General features: G+C 37.3%; 2 protein-coding genes across 5 annotated transcripts in view; both read right to left on the bottom strand.

The window, feature by feature from the left end:
- The window catches only part of map7d2a (MAP7 domain containing 2a), a 32,569-nt gene extending 15,146 nt beyond the window's left edge, over positions 1 to 17,423 (bottom strand). For 2 of the 4 annotated variants that reach the window (XR_010526749.1, XR_010526748.1), the window contains exons 1-15: positions 17,015 to 17,423; positions 12,873 to 12,983; positions 12,563 to 12,658; positions 12,354 to 12,431; positions 11,827 to 11,990; positions 8,920 to 9,010; positions 6,715 to 6,795; positions 5,289 to 5,401; positions 4,909 to 5,024; positions 2,957 to 3,378; positions 2,530 to 2,680; positions 2,231 to 2,402; positions 1,555 to 1,659; positions 1,205 to 1,255; positions 1,032 to 1,074 (exon numbers count right to left, since the gene is read on the bottom strand). Coding sequence is in view for 2 of the 4 variants with exons in the window: in XM_065250480.1 (XP_065106552.1) it covers positions 1,032 to 1,074; positions 1,205 to 1,255; positions 1,555 to 1,659; positions 2,231 to 2,402; positions 2,530 to 2,680; positions 2,957 to 3,378; positions 4,909 to 5,024; positions 5,289 to 5,401; positions 6,715 to 6,795; positions 8,920 to 9,010; positions 11,827 to 11,990; positions 12,354 to 12,431; positions 12,563 to 12,658; positions 12,873 to 12,983; positions 17,015 to 17,060 (1,840 nt within the window). In the remaining 2 variants the exon portion in view is untranslated. The remainder of the gene's footprint in view (positions 1 to 1,031; positions 1,075 to 1,204; positions 1,256 to 1,554; positions 1,660 to 2,230; positions 2,403 to 2,529; positions 2,681 to 2,956; positions 3,379 to 4,908; positions 5,025 to 5,288; positions 5,402 to 6,714; positions 6,796 to 8,919; positions 9,011 to 11,826; positions 11,991 to 12,353; positions 12,432 to 12,562; positions 12,659 to 12,872; positions 12,984 to 17,014) is intronic. The other 2 variants (XM_065250480.1, XM_065250482.1) reach the window with 2 other exon arrangements.
- A 1,338-nt stretch (positions 17,424 to 18,761) lies between these two features.
- Positions 18,762 to 21,121, bottom strand: eif1axa (eukaryotic translation initiation factor 1A X-linked a). Its single transcript, XM_065250479.1, has 8 exons — positions 20,963 to 21,121; positions 20,342 to 20,425; positions 20,072 to 20,175; positions 19,934 to 19,984; positions 19,773 to 19,854; positions 19,477 to 19,565; positions 19,101 to 19,126; positions 18,762 to 18,947 (listed from the first exon to the last, which is right to left on the bottom strand). The coding sequence occupies exons 1-7, from the start codon at positions 20,976 to 20,978 to the stop codon at positions 19,121 to 19,123; spliced, it is 432 nt and encodes a 143-aa protein (XP_065106551.1). The 5' UTR covers positions 20,979 to 21,121; the 3' UTR covers positions 18,762 to 18,947; positions 19,101 to 19,120.
- Positions 21,122 to 21,153: the final 32 nt, after the last annotated feature.

The raw sequence follows: 21,153 nt of genomic DNA, 5'->3' as shown, positions 1-21,153 counted from the left end.
CCAACCAAACATACAAAGAATGATCATGTTTTCATTGCAGATTTACGATACATTCCCTTTAAAAAATACCTGAAAAATCACCTCACCTGAGCGTAAAAATTATATATGGGAGTTTATGCTAAATTCTGATTGGGTGTTTTTCAATTTGCTATTTCAATTTGCATTTAAAGGTTAATGGAAATGCAGCTACCGACTGTTTCTTAAATTGGTGCCTGAATATTGAATATTTGAAACATAAAATAAGTATATTAATAAATGATACATGACAGAATGAGCATGATTTAGCACCTGAATTACAAACCAATGGAAAATGTGTTCATTTGTGGTCTGATTAATGTCACAAATCTGTTTGAAAGAAACGAAAATCTCCCCGTATAGAAAATCTGTAAAAGTCAAACAACCTCAGACTGCGATGTGTTGCTGACTAAATATAGGCTTAAAGGACTTGAATAGAAGACCTTCAACACAACCTATGACATACTGAGAAAATGATCCGCTATAAATGCTGCACGATGGAAAAGTACCAGCAGGCCTGCTGACACATTGCAGGTACTGCACGTACGCATCAGTAAAACCGAAGAACTGGCTAGTGTATATACCTTTAACAACGTTTAAAGAAATCCATAACATGCTTAATTTGTATTTTTGCTATTGATAACTTTGAATTAGTCTCATAGACCACTATTTCGAATAATTTACTTTACAAATGTACTCATTAACAGTGCTCACGTAATTTCGGCACATTAACCTGCATCTTATTTACTACTGGTTTATGGAACCCAGTTTAACCAGCTGCTATTTTAAAGAGCAGATTTGGGTGTCTGGATCACAGCAGTAGAGCGCTGCTGTACAGTCCACGGCCTCCTCTGCAAAACTGGAAATTGCAAGATGCTAATCTGTTTCAGGTTTTGTGTCTACTTTACATCGTAACCTGATTTCCATAATTCCTTTAGTGAATCAGCAACCCATAAATCCCCTGTGTGTTTTATATAAGAGTGTGTGAGAGAAAGAAAAAGAGAAATTAGTCTTACCTGGAGGAGAGACAGGTGATAAGGGCTCCTGGCTATTCGCTGTCTGTGTGAATATTAGGTCATTCTGTTACTTAAATTTCACAACATCACTTCTTTCTCTCCCTGACACAGAAATGTCCTATGTAAGTCACATCCACATACAGTATGAATTAAGAAATGGGATTTACAGATACCTTAATCTCGCTGTCACTCTTCCTGGTTCTCTTCATTATCTCCTCAATTCTCTGAAAATAAAATGTAGCACATATTGCTTCTTTTAGACTTTAAACTTGACTGCTTTGCTATGAAGAAACAAAAACGAGTCTTTAAAAAATGATAGATATCTATTTTGGTTGTAATGATAAAAATAATCTTCACCATGGGAATTATTTTATTGTTAGCACTCTCCACACATTTTCCAAAGTAACTCTTTGTTCACGATGGTGGGTAGTATACACTTTAAAGCCATTATTATAAAAGGCTGATTACAATGAAGTGGTCAGTAAGGTGTTAGATCACAGCCGGTGTGTACTAGCTTTACTACCTTCTTCCGCTGTTGTCTCTCCTCCTCTTCTTGTTGTTTAAAAACCTCTCTGTCCTGACGCTGACGCTCTGCATCTTTTTGTGCACGTATCTCTGCCTCTATTTTCTATAAAACACACAAAAACAACCAGAGGAGGCTGATGTGAAAGTGACTGATAGACATATTTGATTGACAGTCCCCTAAATAACCTTACCTCAACTTTGATGAATTAATACATACCTATCTTTTTTCAATGCGTGCACTTTTAATCTTTGTACAGCGTCCCCGTGTATGTGTTAGCTTTTAGCCTAGCCCCATTTATTCCTATGGCTCCAAAAAGGGATGAATTTAGAAGCCACCAAACACTTCCATGTTTTTCCTATTTAAAGACTGTTACACAAGTAAGTATGGTGGCACAAAATAAAACTTTTGTTTGGAGCCATATGAATGAGTGGGGCTAGGCTAAATGCTAACACATTCAAGACGCGCTGTACAAAAATTAACTGCATGCATTGAAAAAAGATAGGTATGTATTAATTCATCTAAGTTGAGGTAAGAACATAGTAAAATATTAAAAACTGTGGTGTTTTCCTTTAAGGCTTCATGTACAACAACTAAACGACATGGGTCAATGCTTTATTTTAGCTTTGGAAATGGCATTAGCAAAAGCAATATCACTTTCTTTAAATCATCTGACCTCTTTCTCTATTTGATCCTTGTGCTCCTTCTCTTTTCTCTCCTTCTCCTCCTGCTCTCTCTTCTTCTGCTGCTCGTGTCTATGTTTCTCCTCCTCCTTTGCTTTAAGAATCTTCTCTTCTTGCCGAGCTCTTTCCTCCAGCTGCCTCTTTTTCAGCTGCTCGATCTTAAGTCTAACCAACACACAGACACGCATTAATCAAACACACAGACCTACAAAACAGATGCACAAACTGCAAATCTCATGTCATGCAGTATTTAACCTCTTTTAGCTGTAAGCACAGACTCACAAACACATACCTCTCCTGCTCCTCCCGTTCTCTCTGTAGTTTCTCCTCTTGTTCTTTCACCACTCTGATCAGACGTCTGCGTTCTGCGAGCAGACGAGACGCCTCCTCTGCATCTGTCGTTCCAGCAACCATTTTGCCAGCATGGTTTACAGGTGAAGTGTCTATTAGAGAGATAAATAAGCGTTAAATGGGCTTGTCACATATATACATTACATACTCATGTAGTAAGGGCTATTTTGATGATTCAGTGAATAAAACACTTCACGAGTGATTGTATAGTTTGAGTGCCCTGCAAGTGTTCTTCTAGTTCAGTTAGTAGAGCAAAAATGTTTTTTAAACAAGTTTGATCTCACAGAGCACACATATTGATAAAAATATACATACGTGTAAAAGCTGCTTTGAATAAAAGTGCTAAATGTGAAAGTATTTAGACCCACCTGCATTTTTGTCAGCATTCACATCATTAAAGCTTGATTTGGGGTGTTTTTTCTCCGGGGTCTCTGTCTTGGCATTCCTTTTCTCTTGGTTTTCCATAACCACATTTGTTTTGTCTTTTCCACCATTAATGTGGCTCTCTACCTTCATTGCTCTCCTCTCTGGTGGTGGTGTGCATGAAACGAGTGTCTGGACTTTTGGTGCCTTTTCCAAACTTTCAGTATTTGGGATTTTGTTCTGATGAACCTTAGACTTGGCCTCCTTATGGGCCTGACCTTTGACTTCCTCGGCTTGCTTGTCCACGGCCTTGTCTTCTGTCTTATTGTTGCTCTCACCTGCCGATGTGCCAGCTCTGTGTTTCATAGGGGATGGTGGATACTGTTGCGGTGTACAGGGTGACTGAGTACGACTCTTAGGCAATAACCTAAAACCAATAGAAGACAATTAAAGTCTATGGTATGTCTACGAAGCTCTAAAAGCATATATGCAGCATAGTGATTGTAAAATAAGCTGAATTGTATTCTATCATGTCGCTTCAGAAGACATTAACCCATTGGAGTCACCTCTAGAAAAACACGATTATGCGATCACATGATTCAACGCATAATCAGCCAAAGTCCACATATTTATGCGGGGGTCTCATTTTTTCAAATACACTGCACTTTTGCAGCATAAATTGCAGATTTCCGTGAGTAAAATATAAGGTGCTTGCACGATTTCATAATCCCCACATTTTCGCAGCAAAAATCAAATTTATCTTAGCCGAAAGTTGAAAAATGTTTCGTTTTCCTCACACAAGCGCAGCCTTGTCCCGTTGCCATGGGAACGTTATGACGTGACGTGAATATGTGACGAAAAGCTGCAAAAAAGGTTCCAGCAGTTTTTGCATGTTCACGCAATTTTATCGTATAAAATTGCATAAATATCCCGCTTATTCCTTCGCATTTTTTTAAGAAAACGTGATCAAGGATTTTCCCCGGCAACAATCACAAAAAAAAATTTGTTTTTCTGGAAGGACTTTTCTTTGGATTACATAAACTCATTCCCCGCCATTGACGAGTTATCTCGTCAATTAAGAGAAAACATTTGCCTGAAAAAAATTTCTTTTATTTTATTAATTTTTATGATTTTATTAATCTGAGTTTTTATGGTAATTTGTAATACCGCAATTATCCACTAGATGGCTCTTACCCAATTTATAAAAAAACTAAAGCAAAACATTACTTATTAATTTTACACTTTATGTTTTGATAATTCCTTCACAAAAATTCAATTATTTCAGCTTTTTGCTTAAAATGTTGTATTTTTGAAGAAAATACCCATATTTATACCGAGCCCCTAAGGTGACATTGTAGTAAAAAAATCTAAACTTTAGTTTCATGTGTTCACGTGAAACTTTTATGTGCTCACGCGAAACCTTCATGTGCAGATTTTTTTACGTTTAGTGAGCAAGCGAAACTAAGCGCAATAGTTTCACGTGGGCATGCGATAGTTTCACGTGAGCACATGATAGTTTCACGTGAGCACGCGATAGTTTCACGTGCACACGCGAAACTAAACTTTATTTAATTTTTGCTCAATGTCCCCTTATATTATATTCCCTTATAGCCAGTATATTGAAGAGTTTATAAACAGAGAAAAAAATAAACATAGGATAAAACTTTTTTCTCATTTTCTTTGTTTGTATGTTTGTTTGAAAACAGAGGGTCTGTTCTTTCATTTGATATATTTGTATATTTATATATTTTATATATCTTTGAAATGCATTTTGTGAAACTTTTGTGGCAACTTCTCAAAAAAGGCTGGGGGGAATGAGTTAATAATAGATGGTTGTGCTTTTTGGAGCTTTGCCTTTTGACTCTCACATAAAAACATACCATGATGGCATTTTAATATATATATTTTTTGTTTGTGTTCAGCTGTAGAAAGGAATTCCAGTGTTTGTATATCATACTTTGGTGTGGCAGGTGAGGCAGAGCGCCGGGGAACATCAGCAGGAGATTTGGTTCTCCTCACCGGTGAGCCTGTGGCCGGAGAACCTGTTCTCCTCTCTCTTCGCAACCTCTCCTTCTGTACCAGCACAAATAACATGAAAAATTCATGTTTGTACCTGTATGAGCTGAATAACTGGATAAGTTGATAACTCTTAGCACAAAGCCCGCTGTCTTGTAAAAAGTGAGTCTCTTTTGAAATCAGTTGCTAGAATCAAAGTGTCGGCACGATGTCAAGGTACTTTCTTATGCAACAACTGTGAGTAGCAATTGGCCTCGTAATTCACAATAAGTATGAAAAACTTAAAATTTTTAGTTCTGTCTAAGCAAAGCCTTATCTGACCTTGGGGGTGTTGGGGGCACTGATAGCACCACACGACTCTTCTGTTGGCACAGCATTGGTTCTGCGGCGACTCGGTGACCCTCGATATGGTGACCTGTGGGGACTGGCGGGAACTGCACAAGAGGGAAAATAAAACATTCAATACAGATCTGTCAGCATTACAGTATCATTCGTGGCTACATACTAAAAACTGACAAAACACTTAACAAACCACACACACACATTTGTTTGGATGGCACAAACACACCTAATGTAGTTTGACACTCAACTTCAGGCATTTTCATAACACACCTGTTGAGGAGTGCGTGTGTTACCTTTGCAGCGAAGACAGGACACATGCAGCTCGGCGGCACTGTTACAACGAGCCAGTGATGAGTGTGTGTGTGTGAGGTGGCGAATCACTTTTGTTTTGTCCAGAGAGTTCAGGTGACTGTGATGGGCTGACACAGAGAAGAATGGAGGGATGGAGAGAATGAAGAGAAGAAGGGATGGACAAACACCACATGAATGAAAAGATAGAGGGATGAATGCGTAGGGGTGTTCTGATTTAGGGGTGTCAGTGCCAAACACTGACAGCATTATACCAAACGCCACTGGATCCTCTCATGACATAACCAAACACAGTGCATGTGTGTGTGTTTGTTAATGTAACTGTTTTTTATTAAACAAAATAAGATTAAAAAGAAAAACTACCTGAACACACAAACATGCACTGTGACACACACACACATCAATACAAAACTGTAATAAAAGAACTAGAGCAATACAAAACACATAGAGACACAACACACAGACATTAAAATGTTTTTTACATTCACCAATAAAAATCATTGAGCTACAGAGCATGTGCACACTGAATATCCAATGCCTTGCTAATCTAGAGATAACCAAACCTATCTTTCATAAACCCCGCCACAGAGTTTTGAGGTAATTCCCAATTCTTTAGGACAAAATGGGCAATAGTAAAACTGATGCTTGCTTTAGCAATACTCATTAGAATAATAATTTTTGGCATTTAGTGCTTTTAGATTATACTGGAAATGACATTTCAATGAAGGATTAGTAACTTGTAATTCAACATTTGCAAGGCACTGCATATTCAGTTCAGGTATAGCTGCATATGGTGGTGCTGATGATTAGCTAAGCAAAACAAATACCAGACACGTTGATAATATCCTGTCTTACAAAGCAGCCTCCTCTTGTCATCCCCATCTCTTTTTTATCTCTTAAGAGGTGCAAATTAGACTTTTACAGTAATAATTAAGATATTATTCTCATAACATTGTAAGTACTCAGTCAATGATAGGGGAGGCAGAGTAGGCTGGTTTAGAGGTAAGGGATTGAAACCAAAGACTGCACAGGTGACGTCTCAAACTAAGTGGACAGGAAAGGAAAGTTGATGAAAAAGGCCAGCTAGGGTTCATACCGTTGCCTGATTCGATGGCAGCAGGAGAGGGGGCAGCGAGGTCATAGGGGAGGGCGGAGGCAGGGGCATTCTCCCAGTCACCTGGGCAACGAGGTCAGGGCAGAGCACAGCAGAAAGAGCAGAGCGTTATGGATAAACTGAGCACCCTTAGGTGAATTGTGTTCGGGGTGGTGTGTGCATCCGAGCACGCACACCTGAACACATTCACCACGTTCTCTTGCATGGCAGCCAGACAAAATGAGCAGGGCTGAGGATTTGGGCTGATCTGATTTTAAACACACACCAACTCAAAATCTGCAATCCTACATTCACACACAGGCACACAAGGGCCCACCGCAACTCATCATCAAGTAAAATTGAAATACACTTTCATGAAAAACCATCTGAAAGTATATAGGGTATACATGGTTAGTAAGCACTAGTGTATTTTGTTTATTTAAGGGTGATGCAGTACAATTCCTATGTATGTGTACAATTATTTGTGCTCTGCAAATGGCAAATAAAAGGTTGAACTTTTTTCAGTAACCAAATGCACTTAGTAGCGCCATGGGTCATTGGTTTTATTTTTAGGAAACACACTTAGTGATAAAATGTATAGGTTGAATACACTTTAAAGGCGGCTGCGTGATTTGTGAAAAACACTTTGGAAAAGGGTGTCGGGCCGACTACCAAAACGCACTCGTCAGCAGTAAGGGGCGTGTCTACTAATCGACATTGTTGCCTGGGTTGCGTATGTGTGGGGCGGGTCTATTAAAAGAAGGTCCAGATTCTATTGGGATGGGGCATGTTTGTTTAGGTGATTTCAAATGTCAACATTGGCTTTCAGAGATCATCCACCCCGCCTTTAAGGTGCTATGGAAAAAAGTTTCTGTCAAATGCATAATAAAAATAATAACTGGTCTAGTTTTTTTTTTTTTTTTTAGATATAGTCATCTTAATTTTTGTTGGTCATGTACCTTATGAATAGTAATAATAATGATAACTATATGTAACCCTGGACCACAAAAGCAGTCATACGGGTCAATATTTTGATGAGATTTATACACAATCTGAAAGCTGATAAATTAAACTTACATGTATGGTTTGTTAGGATAGGACAATATTTGAAAATCTGAAATTAAAATATTGAGAAAATCGCCTTTAAAGATCTCCAAATAAAGTTCTTAGCAGCACATTTTACAAATGATAAATATAATAAAAATTTAAATTTTGACACATACAGTTTACAGTTGGTTTGGTTATTGCTCCAAATATACCTGTGCGACTTATGTTTTGGTCCAGGGTCACATACAGTTTATTAAACATTGGGTAACACTTTATAATAATGTTCATTAGTTAACATTAGTTAATGTATTAACTAACATGAACAAACCATGAGCAATACATTTGTTACAGTATTTATTAATCTTTGTTAATGTTAGTTAATAGAAATAAAGCTGTTCATTGTTTGTTCATGTTAGTTCACAGTGCATTAACTAACTTCAACCAAATTTTAATAAAGTATTAGTAATTGTTGAAATTAACATTAATAAAGATCAATAAATGCTGTATAAGTGCAGTTCATCATTAGTTCATGTTAACTAATGTAGTTAACTGATGTTAACTAATGAACATTATTGTAAAGTGTTACCAAACATTGTTTTTTTTATCAAAAAGCCTATAACCCATAACACTCATTGTGTCTTAAAGCATTTGGAATTGCAATTGAAAACAACATAAAAGTCACAAATGCCATTTGAGTTCATTCTAAAAGTGCATTAACCTGCTGGGTAACACATGTCATTAAAACAAAGAGATGAAAGACATCAAGCAAATACTGTTAAAACAACAACAACAGGAAACAATAGGAAAATGTCCAGCACTTTCAACTATATTTTACAAACATATCGACGTGGATGAATAAACGTCTTCGTTACACATAGGCCAACACAAACACTGCTTCTTCTGAACCTCCCCGGCTTCTAAAAGGATTAAATCTAAAGGCCACGATCAATAGCCAATTCTTTAACCAATTCATCAGCTGCGATCTAAATCAAACCAACAGACAGAGACTCAGCAAAGTGAGGTGCAGATGTATGTACTCACTGTCCTCCCTCTTTGATGAGCTCAATTATGAAACCTGAGCTCTTTCTTCTTCAATTCACACTCTTTACATCATTACTTACCCTCCCCTCAGTGTGATGTGTGTGTGCGCATTAAACTCACCTTGATTGGGACCCCAGGCCCAGCGTTTGTTCCTGTTCTCCAGCTGTAGGCTCCGTTCCAAAGACTTTTTCATTAGAGCCTCCAGACGCTCCTGTGTGTATCATTCCAGCACAAGAAATATCAGGCATTTACTTCACCAACAGCATCAGTACAAGTCATTCTCTTTACATTCATATTTTACATTTGGAGGCATGTAATGTATATGCATGCACTACTAACAAAGTTAGTCCAAAATTAATACTTTACCAATATTTTAACAATGGATGTAATGAAATTTTGACTATTTTGTCAGCTTTTAATTGTTTACCATGTGCACTGATCCCAATTTGATCTTCAAATTTATATTAATTATAAACACTACCACTGAAGAGCACCTATGCTCCTTTAATACAAGATGTAATATAAGTTTTAGATGTGCCTAGAATGTGTCTGTTACGTTTCAGCTCAAAATACCCCACAGATCATTTGTTACAACATGCGCAAAATGCCCCTATTCGGGTGGGAGCAAAAAAGCACTATTTTAAAATGCAAATGAGCTACTGCCCTCACTCCCTTACCAACAGACACTTTTGGTTAAAAATAGACCTGATTTCTATTAATACAGTCTGAGACAATGGTATCTTTAGCCGCATAAGCGCTACAATGTGCTAATAAACACATTTAAAAAAGCATTAAGATAAAATTAACCAGTCAGTCAGTGGCTGTGGGTGGAGCTTTATCAGTATGATGTCACATTAACAAGAGATTCAAAACAGCATGTCTAAAGAGCTTTGATTTAATGGGGATTAAAAAAGGAGTAGTGTGGTAGTGTTCACACATAGGCTTAAGGCTTTTATTTCCAAAATGGGTGATTTTGCATAATATGTACCCTTTACACTTACATGCACAGCCACATCCACAGCCACCTTTGCCACTAATTCATCTATTAATTAAATGAGCTATGAAAACCTAGTCTTGTTACTTACTGTTTTCTACATAAAATCATCCTACATAATGTAAAGAACATATCATCTTGATATCTTTAATATTGACTGAGTAAAGCCAAATCAGTGAAACCAGTTACTGAAACTTTGATACTCATAATATTATAAGATGTCAGCCTGGATTTCACAGACAAGGTTACAATTTAAATCACTTATCAATGATCTGATTGAACTAAAACCGTAACCAGATTGCCTTAATATCGTTTAGCGGTCTACTGCTTTCAAAGGTGTTCAGGTTTTCAAGGTTATCAGTTTATTCTTATTTGTGGTACTGATGCAGTATGTGATGAGCACAACACAATTACTGTTGTCCATCCAATACTGATATGATTATTCAGAAATGTGTTATATTTCATTGGTGGGTGCTTTGCTTCTATGAAAGTGGTTCCAGCTCAGACAATCGAGTCCAGCATCACCTCCTCCGCATTTCTTTACGGCCTCTTGTCTTTCCAAAACTCGCATAGCTGTAAAAATGTACTGTGTTGCAGATAAAGGCTGTGTTTAAGAAGGATAGTGAATCCACAGCGCAGTGAGAGAAAAGGATTAAAATCAAGCCTTGTTGCTGATCTGGTCAAATCCTCATGATTGAAGAAGAATCAGTAAACACTCACAAACTCATGGCAGATAAAAGAGAAAGTGTGTATGAATAATGTCTAGCTTGTGGGTGGGTGATTTTACATGTCAAGGCAAGGATTCATTGCCATAGATACAGAGCAATTCCATTTTCATACAAATGATTCGTTTTTCCCTGATGGCTTCTTATTGTGTGGTATAAATTATGACCCTGCCTGTGAAATCCAGGCTAAAGTCTCATAATATAATTACAAGATTAGAAGGATCAAATATTTATTTATTCTTTTCGATCTTTGACTTGAACCTTACAAGGTTAATGTTCTTCACATTATGTAGGATGATTTTATGCAGAAAATTTTTCTACCATACACAAATACATTTCGCATTTTGAATATCCTGCGGCTCTTCGACATAAATCAACGGACCTTTAAAATTGATGGCTGGGCTGGAATTGAATTGTGTTATGATGCAGCATGAGAAAATACGATTGGAAAGGTCACAGGAGGAACAGCACAAATACATTTTGTACTTTTCAGAAGAAAAACACTGCCTGAGCGAGATGAACTGATATGAGAGTCAGTAAAGGTTTCTCAGTGAAGATTGTGAAGATTAGACTTGATGACAGAAACATCTGTTGTGCTAATCGACACAAGACAGACACAAAAACGCCACTTTCCAACAGTCTACATAAAGTAAGAGATGGATTGGTGGAAGGAGCTCAGCAACTATTCCCAAACTATTCCTACAATGTCCTATGTTTATATATGTGCTTCTACAACTCTGACTCACAATATTATTCATTTTCATATTATTAGGGTTATCCTTCTTAAAATGGGTGTGTTAGATAAATGTGACACCTAAACTCCTTTAATCCGAGGGGCGCAAATTCAAAATATGTGTTCGGAGTGTCATGTGTTGCTTGTGTTTTCAAAATATGTGTTTGTTGCGTCATGTTTTGTCAAAATAAGTGCCTGCTGCACACGCGTCAAAACCGTTTATGGTAAAAGAGACACTCACGTTCACAAAATACACGCTAGACACTCACTTAACAGTAAACTCTGATTACGCATGAGATTATGTGAGTATCTGGCAAACGTGAGCATCTCTTTTATCATAAACCCTTTAAACGCATCTGCAACAGGCACTTATTTTGACAAGACACGTGACACACACCGGTTCACTCGACGCTCCGAACACATCTTTTGATTTACGAACCACACACATGACGGGCTACATACATGTTGTGACGAACTTCACATCATGCGCCCTCGAAAAAAGAAGTCACCGGCCGCCACTGCACCAGACTATAGTAGCAGCTCAGTGACAGGTTTTGGATCTATAAATCTCTGACCTTCTCCTCTTCTAGCTGCTGTCTTCTTTTCTCCTCCACCGCCACTCTACGAAGCTCCTCCTTCTGTCTCTGTTCTTCTAGACGCTTCCATCGTTCTTCCACTGTCTTTTCATACTGAAGTTGTGCCCGTCTCTCCTTCTCCTTTATAGCTTGTTCACGTGCAGCTGAAACAGCAAGAGAGCCTGCTGAACTAAAACCGGTGGATATTTGGGGCTTAACCCAGGCCTCTGTGGTTGCATATGAATCTTTGTTTAATTGTTGTACTATTAAATACTTTGAAATAATTTAAGTACAACTGCCGCTTTACTTTAAAGTTCCTGAATTTATTTCAGATGATCTTCCAAGGATACCGGAGAAAAAAACTAAAAAGGTTTTTAGCCTTACAGTTTACTTCAAAATGTGAAAGTACAAAAAACATAAACACAGCAGGAGAGGTCTTTTGGGCATTAAAAATATAAAACAATTTGAAATCTAGTTTGAATTCACTGCGCCCACACAAGAGGCACAATAATGACAGGCATGCTTACCCAAACTCTTCTCTCTCTCCTCACGTCTCTCCTTGGCAAGTCTCATCCTATCATCAGTCTTTAAAAATCCTTCTAGGTCTTGGAAAAAAAATACAAGCAAAATGGACACGTCTCGGTACACAAGTATGTCGATGCTTTAGCTGTTCAGGTACACAGTCAGATGACATGGAAGATGTCCACTTAACACAAACAGAAAAGGTGAGACTTACATTGTTTACCTGTATGTGGGTTGGTATTGGCCGGATGGCGTGACGGTGAAGCGCTTCCATTCGTCTGAGGTTTCTTCTCTGGAGTTAGGGCATCGGCTTTTGAGTAGGATACGATGAAGACGTAGGATAAGAAGAAAGTCAAAAAAGTGTTTTAAAGTTTTACTGATAGTGATATTTTTTAACATTATTTCTTAGTATTTGTTTCACTACTGTTACTATGATAACAGTATGCACTTGAGCTAGCATGGACTCCAAAACCTGTTCATCACTTTAATACTGTATGTACTGGACTATATTGACAAGGGCTTACTGTGTTTTATAGATGGGCTTCCATGGTTGATTTTCTGGTAAGTTGGTGAGGCATGGCCATTGCTTTGAGGTTTCTTTTCAGGAGTTAAAGGCGATGTCATAACCTTTGCAGCTGTTTGAGAGAGAAAAAACATTCTGAAAACTCATAAGCTGTGTGCCAAACGACATACTATGCACTATGTACTCAAGGGTATGAATTTTTAAAAGAGTAGAATTATCCCAAATGAAACACTTAAAGAGGGACTATTACGCAGTTGCGGCTGGTGACTGCTCATCTGAGGGGTGCAAATTCAAAATATGTGTTCATTGTGTCATTTGTGTTGCTTGTGTTTTCAAAATATGTGTTTGTTGCATCATGTGAACCATGTGCATCACGTGTCTTGTCAAAATAAGTGCCTGTTGCACACGCGTCAAAACCGTTTATGATAAAAGCGACGCTCACGTTCACAAAATACACGCAAGACACTCCCTTAAAAGTAAACACTGATTACGCATGAGATTATGCAATTATCTTGCAAACGCGAGCGTCTCTTTTATCATAAAACCTTTAGACGGGTCTGCAGCAGGCACTTATTTTGACAAGACACATGATGCACATAGAATCACTCAATGCGCAGAACACATATTTTGAAATTACGAACCACACGCATTACGGGCTACATACATGTTGTTATGAACTCAAGCTTTCGTCCCATGTGAATGTACCGTTACATTGCTAAAACAACTCTATTTTATGTATTTGCTGAAATACAATTTGTTTGCATGGTTTGTTGTTAAAAAAAAGTTCACATTATTTTCCACATACCGTACATTATTGCTGCTCCTCAATGCCCTACCTCCCTAAAAAGCTTTGATTTTTTACAAAGCTCATCATTCTGAAAAGCGCAGTGTCTTCCAGTTGGACAGCTAACCAGTACGTTGTGATTCGCCTGAATACCTCATGGTTTAAAAAGTCAGTAGTAAATTCTTTAAATATGAAAACATAAGCTACTCACAGACTGTGAGTCAGAAGTGGGCGGAATTATGATAATGAATATTCTGTCCAGGTTAACACAGGCCAAGGAAGTAAATTGTTGCCTACAATCCATGTGTTTGTTGCATAGACTGTAATAAAAAATGGATGCTGCTATGCCTTCTTCCATTGTAATGAACTGAACATAAAATGTCCGGCGATGGGCGCTTTGGAGTTTGGAGTCAGGGCCATTAAACCAAAATAAAGCATCTCAATCCTTAAATTTCTTAGGTTTTCTTATTTTTTTTCTATATTCTAGTTTTCTTAATAATATTTTGTTTAAAGGTGCCCCTTCCAAGACATTTACATATGAGCTTAGATGTAGGGATGCACCGATAGGATTTTTTTGGGCCGATACCGATTTAAACAGACAACTTCTGGCCGATACTGATGCCGATATTAAACACTTGTATACAATACTATACAGTTGGTCTATTAGCTAGTTTATTTCTGCATCAAATTATTTTTACTGAACATGGATTGGATCTAATTAACATTCAACTGACCAACATAATAAGAGAGGCACAAATTAAGCTAAAACAAATATAATAAGACAGCATGACAACCTTCAAAGGTGGTTTTTGCTATTCAGCATTTATTTTATTATATACCGATATGCCGATGGTTTCAGCTCTTTCATTTCTCTTTTCTCTGCATCCTCACTGTACACATGAGCTCTGCTGTAAAAGCACACAGGCCATGTAGCTGACTCATAATGTGTGAACTCAATCTCATACAGTTCCATGAACACTTACAGCACTAGCACAGACAAGATTTATGATAACATCATGCCACAGATATACAGAAGCCTCTTACCGATTCATGATTTTAGATTTCCTTTGGTGTGTAAGTGTGTATTAGTACAGGTTAATGATATGAAAAAGGTACAAATGCCAAGGTAAACGATGATGCGAGTTATCGTTCCCAAAGTGAATGTCTGTTCTTGGATTACAAAAAACACACAGATTGTAGGCAACAGTTTACTTTCTAGGCCTGTTGACGTGGACAAGATCGCCATTATCATAATTCCTCCCGCTTTGACTCACAGCCTGTAAGTTAACTCCTGTCAGCATTGCATTGTGAACGAATCTTTCAAACATGATAAGGAGCTTCATTTTCCTGCTGACGTCAGAGGTATTCAGGCCAATTACAACGTTCAGATTAGCTGGCCAATCAGGGACACAGCGCTTTTCACAATGATGAATTTTGTACAAAATCAAATTGTTTGAGGAAGGTAGGATATCTGAAGCTACAAAAATGCCTGGCATGTTCAAATAATGTTTTTTAATCCACGCAAACACATTATATTATACCAAATACGCAAAATAATATTGTTTTTACCAATGAAAAAGGTGCACTTTAAAGAGTCAAATTGTTTTTTAAATGTAACCAGATTTTATAGATGTTACCATGTAAATGATTACTTTAAAGAGGTCCGATTATGTACCATTCATGTATACATGTTGTATCAATATGTCCATTGAAGGTGCTAATATGCACTCTATGGGACCAATATGTACATCTGAGGTACTAATATGAACTTGCTTGGTGCAAAGGTGTACTTTTTGAAAGGGTACTAGGCTACCTCAGTGAGAGTCAGCTAGGGACCATTTTTGGCCATTTATTCTGGCAGTGTATAATAAAGGTTCCTGAAAGTTCTTTGTGAGGCTCTATGGTTCAATAAAGAGCATAACCATCCACAAAACAGTGGGATAAGATTCTTTAGACGATAAAAGGTAAGAAAGAAATTATTATTTTAACAACCTTTGTCTAAAAGGTACTTAACTTGCCCTTCTAAGGTATCCCTGTGAATAAACTCTTCTAGCCCCTTTGAATGAATGGACAAATAAGCCTTCAGCCTCACACAACAACACTATGTCATTAATAATGAATTCTACATGTGAATGGAGCAGGTTGAGAAGTGAGGTATGTAAAAACCTTTAAAGATATCAGTAGGCTACTTGTGTCCAGTGACGTATTGGTGCCTGGAGAAGTGGATATATTCTTTAATTTATGACCAATAAAAGCGACCCAAACACCATGTGGTATAAACAGTAACATGTAGCATAGTCTTGCATAATTAGTTCACTCCAAAATGGGCTAGTATTGTCACTTAACTTCTGCAACTCAGCGTAAGGATCATTATGAAATGAATATTCATATTTAATATTTAGAATTTAGAAGTGGGTATACCCCATGCCAACCGTATGCCTGCGTATACCCTACTACACCACTGCTTGCATCTTAGTCCAAAAAACTCCCAACCAATATGCATTTTAGACATTTTGAATATTAGAGAAACAACCATCCCAACAGCCAATCAATAAACCAGTACCTTATGACATCATCACTGACTGTCATGATTTGGAGAATAGTCTATTGAATCTGAGGTACATAATCAATCACAAAGTGAAATCATGCTACTGGAAAATAATAAATCATAATGATGTGCCACTATAATCTGCCAAAATCTCTTTGTGTCTCATTCAGGATGAGCTGTATTTAGGTCTGATCTGGAGAAAAGAATAACAACAGGACAGAGAGAGAGAGAAAGAGACCAATTCTGCAGATGATGCTTAGATCATCAGACTCTTACTCACGCAACCAAAGCGGATGTTGATCGCTACATCGATTTCCCATTAAATTAATTTGGCAAATGGACGTGGTTTATCCTTAACTGCTTTAATCTCATTTTGCTGGGCGGTGTTCGGCTGTCAACTTTCTAGAACATCCCATACCCTTTGAAAAATACAACGCAGTGGGCGAATTATCTGATTATAACATTTGTGAAAACCAATAAACAACAAAGACCTAATGCTAGCTGCAACGAGTCTCACCTGCACTTATCTGCAACAGACAAAGCCAAAAGTGAAAGATGATGAATGAAACGATGCTGAAGGCCCGTTATGACGTGAAGACGTAATAAAACTTGTTCTTTAGCATATTTTTTGTAGCATTAGGGGTTTGGGAAGGAAATCTGACTAGACAACCCATTCATTGTTTTTCTTTATAAACCCCTTTTGTAAGCAAGTGTGAATCACGCTCCGTTTGAATCACGCTCCGTTTGACAACTAGATTTATTTCCCAACAAAACACCGGTATTTTTTCCTCAAATGTTGTTTCATATTTACCTTTGCGCTCACCTGGTATTACATTAACAGCGGGGTTCTCCGCCATCTTCGTCGGTCCACCGGTGGCTCTCCCACCCGCAAGACGCAATGTCACGGACAGCGCCGCAGCAAAATACTCCCCCCAAAAAATTTCAAGCCAAAAGAAACAGCATAGCCCGCTCCTTCCGGTTTGCCGCGGGACGCTATCCGCTTTCCTCAGTCTCAGCACAATCCACTCTGGAGCTTTGGCGGATTGTTAGGTTTGCAGTGACGAATCGATTGAAATTGTTAATCTTCCACTGTAATTGTTACCAACAAAATGCTGTTTTAGACAAGTAAAGATGCATACAAATAGATGGGAACGTTGAGCTCATGGTATGTGGACGGTCCAGTACTGGGCTCGTGACGGTGGACAGCGCAGTAGTGCTGAACCTCTGGGTGACGTCATCATCCATAGGGGTAAAACGTCGATAAAAAACAGACGATTGAACAATTATTATTTGGGAGATTTAAGTATCTTGGCTTGGCTTTTCAGGTTTTTATAAAAATATCAACGTTTGTATTAGCCTAGTTTAGAATTAATTTATTGCCAAATGTTACATTCATAAATTCCTTGTTTTCATTTCATTTAATTTCAAAAAGTTGTTGATGTATCTAAATTCTTTGAAGTAAACTAAGAATTCAAATGCATTTTTGTACTCTTTTATGGTGCAATAACTTGTATATTTTAATTACATGTATGCAGACGCTTTTTTATATTCAATCTACTCAATCAATACATTTTAAATCAGTGTCTGTACCAGTTATTTTTAATCATAGCCTTGCATGTCATATGTTAATGTATTTTGAGACATAAACCACACACTTTTTGATGCCAAAAACTTTCATAAGTCACAACCAAACGGACACTTTCAAAATGACATATTTTATTACCTTCACGGCAATATATAAAGCAATTAATAACTAAAAACAATACGTTTTGTAAAGATTCTGGTTTGATCTAAAACATAAACCCCAACCAATCCAGATATGCGGGCCTATTAGTGTAGCGTCTATTTTTTGGGCCTACATTAAGGTGTAAGAAGTCTTTTGAGTTAGATTTGCTGTGTTCTGCATTATTTACTATGTACACTTCCAAAAAACTACTAAAATGCACAGTTCCTACTTTTAAAACCAAACAGGTACAGATAAGGAAAGTTAGAGATTGCTGTTGTTTCTTCAAGAGTATGAAATGAACTAACACTTCCTCTGTAGAGATGATAAATGAAGCATGGCAGTCCAATATACCCAGAGGCAGGGCAGGACCGGCAATAATGAGTCCAAAGGAACTGGGTCAGCATTGCTTCTCTTAAAAGCATAGGGCGCAAACAGAAAGTTAATAAGAAAATAATAATTTTATAATAGATACAGCAAAAAAATTACCTCTGGACTGTTTAAAACAGAATGTAAAACGTTTTGGTGACATGCTTTTTCTTACTCATAATTTGTAAACCTAAATGCCAGAAAAATGAAGGGGTTATCCAAAACTATACTCTTTGAAGTGTTTATTGGCAGAGATTTGTCTAAAATGAACAGATTTTGAAACAAAACTAACAATTGACTGCCCCCTAGTGGACATGAGTTATTTTACAAATAGAAGCTGTGAGGAAAATAACAACCAAAATAAAAAACACATGCTTTTCATTTTAGGCACAGTCAAAATTAAAATAAACTACTACAAAATCAATGCAAATACACATTAAGAAATAAAGTTCAGGCCAAACAGATAAAAGGTTTGACATTTTATTGTAAATTCTGGATTTCTTTGAGGTTTAAATTCCACCACATACAGGGGAATACAATATAAATACTTTAAAATCATAACAAAAATATGCAGTCAAATGTGTTTGTTAATGTGTAAAAGAGATAAACTTGACAGGCAAAATGCTCAGAAGCCGTGTAGTGAGGTTGTGGGCTGGATGGAGAGAGAAACAGACAGATAGGCAATAAGCCTTTAAGTATTTCTCTGAAGGTTGCAGCAGTAGGATGCGAATGAGAAAGACCCAAGATCGCAATTTGTCCAAACAAAGAAAGATCCTCCCCTCTCAGTGTAAACAATAGAGCTTACCAGCAGTCACGACTTCTCACTTAGATCTAAATGAATAAGCAAAAATGAACAAATAAAGCTTAGTATTAACACATTGTATTTAATTGATCTATGACATAAGACAATTCTCTCGGTTAAATTTATAATTTTGCAGTATAACAGTTAAGGGTTTTACAGTACAAATACACCAATAAAAAACAATAGCAATAACAAAATCTCCAAAATTTAAGCACAAAGGTACAGATGAGGGCAACATTGCAAATTGTAGTAAATGCAGTAAAAAATTAATAAAAGAACTGTTCTTTATGTTATTAATCAATGTCAATATTACTCACGAGAAACAAACATAATCTTACAGCTGCTGTAATGGGAAAAAAAGCAAAAACCCCACACTTACATCATCAATGTCATCATCCTCTCCAATATCATCAAACTGAATCTCATCATCATCTCCAGGACCAAATGTGTCAGTTTCATTGATTTTAGCTGCAGGAAAAGACAAGATATGAGAAGGACGGCACACAAAAGCACTTGGCTGCCATCTTTACACACTTGATCAACCTTAAAGTAGAGGGATATGGCTCTACCAAACCATATCATCTGACATTTATTATACTGTTGTAGATGCTTTTATTAGGTCAGTGACCTACCAGTTACAAACAAATATAAAAAAAGGCAATAAGTGAATCTCACCGTGTTCTGGAAGCTCTCCGTATGCTTTAAGACTGCGGGCCTCATCTGCATTGTACTTCAAAATGACATCTGCTTTGTTATCCTGTAAGAAAGGCCCAATAGAACAATTCAAGGATGAAAATTTCTAAACATTTATTGGTTCATTATAACAAAAACCATACCTGGTAGTCTCGAAGACCAACAAGGATGATGTCAGACGTGTTGATCCAAACCTGAAAGAAATATGTGAAGTGGAAAACCCATGAAACAATAATATGAAATAGATTATATAGTAGTATACATAATGAACAGTATCACACCTTTTTCCGGAGCTTTCCTCTGATGTGGCAGAGCCGTTTGACCCCATCAAAACACATGGCCTCTAGCCGCCCGTTTCCCAGCATCTTTATCACCTGAGCATATTCTAGCAGAAAACATTTGGAGATTTTAGATGATTTCAGCTGGGTCTAGTTTTTATTACAAAATATAAGAGGATCAAAAGAAGAGGTGCATCTTTTATGATGTAAACCTAAATTTATTTGTAAAGACCAATCAGATCTCCCAGCATAAACATGTTGATGTTTACTTACCCTGACCGTCCTCCTTGAAAACCAGCTCTCTCTTTTCTGATTCGTTCTCGTTCTTACCACGCCGCCTATTTTTACCTCCTTTACCTGGAGACATAAAACAAACACCCTTGATGATAACAACAACAGCTACTCTATATAAGAAACACTTATCATCTCATCAAAGTATTTTTTAAAGCCAAACATACATCTAACTCAAAAATGAGCATGACATACACTTGACAAACAATGTTTTTTTTCAATTATATATTATCTGTTCCACATCAACTTAAGTAACTTATTTTATAGTTATAGCTGAAGACCACACGAGAAATATAAAAAGAAACAGGCGCTCGGACTTTAGCCTGTCAGTTACTAAAACAAAACGTAAACGTAATTAACTCGTTCTTAATATAACCACAAAGTAATCGTCTGATAATACAATGTTTGTATTATAAAAACCAAATAGCCCTTAACGTGAGACTGTGTCATGTATAAATTTATGTTTAACCCATGCGAGGACAGGCATATGCAGCGGCGTGAAACGCAGTGGCTGGTCACGCTGCCGCACTGCTCGCGAAGGCCGGGTAGGCACAAAATGTACTCCAGCTATTTTAACAAAAATACCTCGTGTATTTTACTTACCTTTATTTTTGGGCATGTTTGTTAACTCTCAGCCTTAGTTTAGGAATGTCGTCAAACAAAACCGTTACGTTAAGAAATAAAATTTTAAGGAGGATGTCAAATAATTTCCACCCTTGCTTCTTTTGTACTTCCGCTTTAGCCACCAATCTACGCCTGCGCGATGTATCTCTTTCGTAAAAACTTTATTTAAA

The sequence above is a fragment of the Paramisgurnus dabryanus genome, chromosome 5 (genome assembly GCF_030506205.2).
Source record: "Paramisgurnus dabryanus chromosome 5, PD_genome_1.1, whole genome shotgun sequence".
NCBI lineage: Eukaryota > Metazoa > Chordata > Actinopteri > Cypriniformes > Cobitidae > Paramisgurnus > Paramisgurnus dabryanus.
Note: the sequence above shows the minus strand (reverse complement) of the source record. Positions and strands in the feature narration are given on the sequence as shown.

Coding starts and splice junctions, on each gene's coding strand:
- eif1axa (XM_065250479.1), bottom strand. Junction 19,985..20,071: donor GAGGAAAGCTCCGGAAAAAG/GTGTGATACTGT, acceptor TATTTCTTTCAG/GTTTGGATCAACACGTCTGA. Junction 19,855..19,933: donor TTGGTCTTCGAGACTACCAG/GTATGGTTTTTG, acceptor CCTTTCTTACAG/GATAACAAAGCAGATGTCAT.